Raw genomic sequence first — 7,549 nt, forward strand, 5'->3', positions numbered from 1 at the left:
CTTTAAGTCGCATGTCAACCTTGGGGCAAAGTAGAACAAACAAGATTTTCGGCAGGAGGTTGTCACAAGACAACCCTGTAAGACGGCTCAGTAAACACTTGTAGTTTCACAACAAAAATAAGTAGTTTGACTTCGCCAAACACACCCTTCTTTGATCAGGCGCCTGCTGTCTTGTCAGTATGACTACTACTTCCCTATTATGAGACAGCAAGACTCCAAATTCTGAGTCATTAAACCACAAGTTTACTAAAAAAAGGCTTTACGGGATATCTGATTGCTGTCAATTTTGTACATTTATCTGTTTCTATTCAGTCACCGAGAGGAACGCCTGAGCTATTTCTCTCTCTAGTGTTGTCTTCCTGGTAGAGCCGTGTTTTGTTTTTCAGCATGTGGAAATTTACTGGACTTGAGATTTCTATACAGTGATTAACTTTTATTGTCAGCCTTTGCTCACGGGGCATTGAACTTTATGTACCTCTGACTAATAAAAACAAAGAATAAACTTTTATGGCGTCCCTGTCAGATATTCACTTGTTATCTTGTTATTTGTCAACGAACTCTTGGGTGAAGAGGCAAATCATTGATCATTTTTTTTAACAATAACACCATGGACATTTGAAGCAAATTCTTTATTTAATAAACAAACAAAGAAGTGAAAAATAATAGTGATTTTGTCAAACATTTTTGATACATAGTCATTAAAACTAAAACTAGCATATTGTTAATTATTCTTTGAAGAAACAATGTTAAATTTTAAATTATATATTTTTTTAGCCGAAATGAGAGTTTACAGATAGATAATGGATAAACTAGATTTATCCCTCTGGAGAAGTCCTTTGGGAAATTGTTTTTCCAGCACACAGCTCCATAGACAATATATTCATAAAACAATAACAAAGTGCAATAAAAAGAAAGTGCAAGATAACAGAATATAAATCTAAACGATAAAGAACATAGATTAAAAAAAAAATAACAAAGAAAAAGGAATACAAAGATTAACATAGAATATAATCATCTTTTCACTCCACTCCTGCCCTCAAACCCAGAGTTAAACAGTCTAATAGCACAAGGAATGAATGAGTCCCTGAGTCTATTAGTGTTGCATCATGGGACGAGCATTCGAGCTTCATCTGCTTCTCTGTTCAGAGAATGACTGTCATCATCCATGATGGACAGTGGTTTGTCGAGTGATCTCCTCTATGCAACTTATTCAATTTAATGAAGAAATAAATATGTAAATATAAGTAATTAAAGTTAATAAATGTTTTTCTAATGGTAATAATATTTTTGAAGAGAGTCAGGAAATAAAATGTTTAAAAAAAATGCATTTTTAGGATTAAAACTTTGAGTTTAGGTGTAATAAAAAGTGAAACAATAACACCTTTTAATTTTTCTGATTTTAAGAGACAGATATGTATTTATTAAATCACCTCAAAATGGGAAATTATGTAGTCCTATAAAAAAAAGTTAGTACAATGTAGTCAAAATAATTTAAATATAATTTAACTCAGTGTAAAATATTCTTTACGCAATATCGTAAGGAATAAATGAAATGGAAAACGTCGTTTATCAAATTTAAGTCGGTGTCATTTCATTTTAGTGCTTATGTCTTTTGGATTTCTCCTTTAAGAAACATCTTAAAAGACGTTTTTATTTGTTCAGGCTTTTCCTTGATTTTATGGAACTCCTGTTGTGTTATCAGTTTTATCTTGACCTTTAAAATATATACTTTATTGAATATTGTTCTGATTGTTTAAGCGCTTTGTGACCTTGGTCTGGAAAAGCGCTATACAAATAAAAATGACTTACTTACTTATATATAATTGAATTCCTTTTAAATTGTTTTAAAATCAAGAATTTCTTTAAAATAATAAATATTTATTTTCTGCTCATCGAATATCGAGTTAATATTTTTGACATTAATTCCTAATTTTCGTTACTTTTTTTTTTCTTTTTTTTTAAAGAGGGAAGAAAAGGGAATCCAGATGAGTTTTAAGAGTTCCAGAGCTGCGCGTCACCGTGACCGCGGACGTGCTAGTTCACAATGTACCGGGAGCGCGCTGACGTAAGTCGGCGTGGCCGACCGCCAGGAAGGGGGCGGTCCTCTGACGTCACGACGTCTTCATTCACAACCGCGAGCCACTCCGTATATAAAGCGTCCTCACTCCTCTCCTCGACAGAAGGTTCTCACTCACAAAAAGTTGGATTCGTTTTAAAAATATATAAAACCAGGACTTTATTTTTAATTTGTCGCCTCAAAAGGACTTTTGCCAACTTTCGGAACTTTTTTTTTTAATGATTTTGGATTTGACTTTCCGTCGTACTACTATGGTCATAATGGAGGTTCCCACCGTCGACTGCGCGTCTTTCTACCGCCTGCTGGACGCAGACGTCCCCGGGTGTCTGGTGCTCGACTGCCGCTCCTTCCTCTCCTTTAACTCGTCCCACATCCCGGGCTCCACCAACGTCCGCTTCAGCACCATCGTGCGCCGGCGGGCCCGCGGCGGCCTGGGTCTGGAACACATCGTGCCCAACGAGAACACGAGGAACCGGCTCGTGTCCGGGGAGTACGCGTCCGTGGTGCTGCTCGACGACCGCAGCTGCGACCTGAGCCAGGCCAAGAAGGACGGGACCCTGATGCTGGCCGTGACCGCCTTGTCCCGGGACTCTTGCGGGGCTTCCGTGTTTATTCTTAAAGGTGAGGAGAAATCTACGGTGTCCGGGAAGGGGAGAAACGACAAACGTTTTTTTAGTTTTAGAGCAGCTGTCAACAGAGCAACTGGGCCACTATAAACAAGCTTCCAAAATAGAACCAATAGGGACCAGTTGTCACATCTAGTGATCAGCTTTTTTTTATTTTTAATTCAATATCTAAACATGCTTTTCCTCTTCTTTTTTTTTAAGGTGGATTTGACAAGTTTTCAACGGAGTACCCGGAGACCTGCACCAAACCCTCCCCACCACAAGGGCTGAGTTTACCCCTGAGCTCCAGTCGACCAGAGAGTTCTGATCCAAGCTGTAGTCCCTGTAACACACCTCTTTATGATCAGGTATGTGTCCTTGTATAGTAAATAATACACTATAACTGTGTATATCTTGACCTTTAAAGTATATACTTTATTGAATATTGTTTTGATTGTTTAAGCGCTTTGTGACCCTGGTCTAGAAAAGCACTATACAAATAAAAATTACTTACTTACTTACTTGTATATAAAATAAATATTTGTGTATTTAAGTGGGTTAAGATTAGCTTTTATTAGTTAGATGATATCTTGTTGTTGGTGGCTAGTTTTAGAATTTTTAATTCTTAAAAAGCTTTTTAACGTCACATTTTTAATTCATGTACATTATCGGATTTTGTTTATTTCCATTTTAAATTCCTAATAAGTCACCAACAGCTAAAGTTTAAATTGTCAATATATACTGTATATACCTAGTGAATTAAGTAAGTAATTTTTCACAAAGCGCTTAAACGATCAAAACAATATTCAATAAAGTATATACTTTAAAGGTCAAGATAAAACTGATTACACGAAAAGCTGTCCATCAAAATACAAAAACGCACACAGAAAACGACAAACAAAAACCCGCCGTTATCCACGTTTTTAAATGTATTTATTGTTTCTGGTTTCCAGGGTGGTCCCGTGGAGATCCTGCCTTTCCTCTACCTGGGCAGCGCCTACCACGCGTCCAGGAAGGACATGCTGGACATGCTGGGCATCACCGCCCTCATCAACGTCTCCGCCAACTGCCCCAACCACTTCGAGGGCTCGTTCGTCTACAAGAGCATCCCCGTCGAGGACAACCACAAGGCCGACATCAGCTCCTGGTTCAACGAGGCGATAGAGTTTATCGGTGAGTGTTTCAAAACAAACACACCCTTCCCTCCCCCTCTTTCTTCCTGTGACACTTTTTTTTAAATGGTGAAAAAAAAAAAAGTTCCCTCCAAAACCGACCAGCTGTTCCGGGGCTGGCTCCCTCCCCAAAACACAATGGCCATTACATCATCACCCTCTAGTAAAGGGGGTGGGGTTCCCCTTATTCTGATGGGTCGTGAGGTAACAGCACCCAGCTATTGGAGGGGGGTCGGAGGGGGGTGGCTAGCATCCATTCCATCCTTTGTTTGGGGTTGAACAAAAGGCCATTTCTCTTTGCTCACTGTCAGCCTTCCTCTCAGATCAATACCCCCCAGCAGGGGTGTTTGCCCCCTTTTTTTTGTCCATTAGACTCCCCCCTTCCTTTGGCAATTCACCCCCACTCCTCCGCTAACTGTCTTCCTGTGTGCTAATGAGAAGATTTACATTTTAATTGTGGCTAAAAGTGTTGCCAGGACCTGTTCTCTTTCAAATAAGTGCTTGATACGGGGAGTTTAATTCAATATTTGCGTTAGCTCGTGGCTAACTAGACCAAATAACATTGGTTTTTAATTATGACGACATTATTTCGTCATGAAATAATTTAGTTGACTATGATAAGAAGTGTTTGTCTAATGTGTCATCAGAAGAATCCAGGGTGTCTAAGGGCTTATTGTTCTCACCCTATCAATCTGGATTACCATCATCACCATGCTAATCCGTCCTTTTTTTTTTTCCCTCTGCCACAGACTCGGTGAAAAACAAAGGAGGCCGTGTGTTCGTCCACTGTCAGGCCGGCATCTCCCGCTCCGCCACCATCTGCCTGGCCTACCTGATGCGCACCAACCGGGTGAAGCTGGACGAGGCCTTCGAGTTCGTCAAGCAGCGCCGCAGCATCATCTCGCCCAACTTCAGCTTCATGGGGCAGCTGCTGCAGTTCGAGTCGCAGGTCCTGGCCTCGTCCAGCTGCTCGTCGGAGGCCGGCAGCCCCGCCATCAGGACCGGCGGCGGCAGCACCGTCTTCAACTTCCCGGTGTCCATCCCCGTGCACGGCTCGGGCGGACAGCGGACATTCCTCCACAGTCCCATCACCACGTCGCCCAGCTGCTGAGAGACTTTAATCGAGATGTCGCTGAAGATGAACTGACCCGAGTCATGGTGGCATCATTTCAACCCCCCCCCCCACTCTCCCTGTCAGTATTGTCCCTCCTTTATTCATGTCTTCACAGTTAAAATCAGGAATTCTTATTCGATCGAAGACGACTGCTTTTGATAATCACCCAAATAATCCAGGGCTGAAAATTGTCTCAGGAATACGCCCCCTTCAGGGGGAAATTATAATGCCTTGCCCAACTTCTAAGTGTGAATGTATCCCCCTCCCTTTAAAAGGTCCTGCCAAAATGCATCACCTGCCTTAAAAAGATGAATCGTGGCGAAAAACGACAGGGACACAAAAACCGCTGAATACCTCATGTGTGTGTGTGTGTACTGCAGCTCGGACCGCCCCCGGAGCCTCTTCAACCTGGGCCTGGTCGCCTTCACGGCCTGCAATCTGACAATATTTATTGAACTAAAGTAATATATTCTTTTTAATATCTATTTTTACACGAGTTTGTTTTTTTATACTGCTGAATAAATGTTGTTGACCTTGTATCAAGTGTTGGATCTCTTTGTTGTGTTGAAGTGGTTGAAGCCTCATTCAACAAAAACGCACGTCTGTCAAAGATCCTGTGGCCACACAAGAGTCAACAGTGACTTTACTGTTAAATCAATCTTATACTAGATGTCAATGTAATATTCAAGGTGCGCCAGTTGACAAATTAACCAAATAATTTTGGTATCTATTGGTTAAATTAGTAGATTCAAATCCAGAAATCTACCTTAAAAACACATTTTTATTAATCATTATTTCATTTACTAATGCAAAAATCAATTATGAGAAAGATATTTTATTTATGCATTCCAAAATGTGACCATGAGCAACTTTAAAAATATGAATTAGTTTGTGGATGTATACACTTGTGAATAAGTTATTTTCTTACATTGAAATGTCTCAAAATTATAAACTTACATTGACTTTTGATCAGTGGTTTTTAAACTAAAATATCTGATCTCTGTGAAAAAATAAGTGTATTAACGTAACTTTCCTTGAAAATAGGTATGATTCTCATTGTAATATTTTTTCGTCTCCATGAAAATTCTCTCCATTGATGTCAGTTTTACTCTTATTGACATCTTTATAGCTCCCAATATCGACATGAATCAACTTGGATTAATGAGACAGATGCTCCTCAAGACCAGGATTGGTGAGAACTTGAACCAGCGATGGGAAGTCAAATCTGTTCCCATGGACCGAACACAAAGACAGACGGAACAACCACAAAGAAGCCATAATATATTGAACGACTTGAGATATAACAAGCTGCTATGCTACGAAATTTGTAAAACTAAGCTTGAATTATTATTTTTTAATACTTAAAGGATTACCACGATAATGGAATACATTTGTATAAGATTTATTTAAGTTTATAAAGAAAAAACGAATAAAATAAACAGTAACATTAGATTTTTATATAATAAAATATTTGTATAATAAAAAATATATAAATTATATAATAAAATATATATTCTATCCTCTGTGTACAAAAATAAATAATTCCTTGTATATTGATAATATAAACTTATCAAATAAAGCTATTTCTGATATATAAACATGATAAAAGATTAAAAACAAAAGCAAAACTGTAAGCAAAAGTACCCAAAAGTTGTATTTTGTATCATGACTATTTAAGAAGTCGACAAGAAACATTTTTACTATGATTCTGTTGTGCGTTTTAACAATTAAATCAATTAATAAATCTGGTTCAAGAGCGATTCTATATGCCTGTGAAGGAATCCCACCACATGGACCACTCGAATCATGATCTCCCACGTTATTTTCGGGGCCACCCCTCAACACGAGTCCATCTGACCCGAACAGAAGGAGTCTAAAAGAATCAGATAAGGAGCCCCCCCACCCCCCCTCGGCGGCCACAATAGGAGCAGCTGCGAGGCGTTTGGGAAAAGTGTGACAACTAAAGAGCATTCAGGGTTCGGCGGTAGCTCCGGCCTTGTGTCGTCTGACTCGGGGCGCTGGCGGGAGGAGGGGCCGCAGACGCCCCTGAAAAGGGGAGCGGAATATGTTTGGGGTGTGAATTAGCAAAAAAACATTGGCTGTGACCTTTCAGAAGGGTGTGAGAAAAGGGAGTGTGCTTCCTCTTTAGGTGAGGACAGTGACACCGGGTCTTCACAATGGAACCCCATCTGCATTCAAAGACGCACAACGTTGTTGTTGGTCTGCGAATATACTGTAGAGTGTATCTGTTACTGTACAGAAACTCTCATGAAGGCTCCATTCATGACATCAGCTCGGTCAGGATGTGCTTTTGGTGACATATGTGTGAACCCCCCCCCCTCTCCCTGCCACCCCCCGACTCCCACCAGCCCACCCACCTTTGTATCCTGTTGTCAGAAGGGAGTTTGGCAGAAGTGTGTGTTTGTCTGGCTCTGTGTGAAAATTGTCAGACAGCTTTTTATGAGCCGATGAGGAAACGAGAGAAAAGTCAATCGGCAAGTCAGCACATTGAAATCATTAACACACATGTTTGTGTGTGTGTGTGTGTGTGTGGGGGTGCGCTTCTGAGGGTGTGTTGTGC

At 40.1% G+C, this 7,549-nt stretch overlaps 1 protein-coding gene across 1 annotated transcript; it reads left to right on the forward strand.

The window, feature by feature from the left end:
- The first annotated feature begins 2,169 nt into the window (after positions 1 to 2,169).
- Positions 2,170 to 5,505, forward strand: dusp1 (dual specificity phosphatase 1). Its single transcript, XM_087798944.1, has 4 exons — positions 2,170 to 2,698; positions 2,905 to 3,050; positions 3,636 to 3,855; positions 4,604 to 5,505. Exons 1-4 carry the CDS (start codon positions 2,296 to 2,298, stop codon positions 4,963 to 4,965), a joined length of 1,131 nt encoding a protein of 376 aa, XP_087655070.1. The 5' UTR covers positions 2,170 to 2,295; the 3' UTR covers positions 4,966 to 5,505.
- The last annotated feature ends 2,044 nt before the right edge of the window (positions 5,506 to 7,549 follow it).

Source organism: Callionymus lyra, chromosome 9, assembly GCF_982586985.1.
Source record: "Callionymus lyra chromosome 9, fCalLyr1.hap1.1, whole genome shotgun sequence".
Lineage (NCBI taxonomy): Eukaryota > Metazoa > Chordata > Actinopteri > Syngnathiformes > Callionymidae > Callionymus > Callionymus lyra.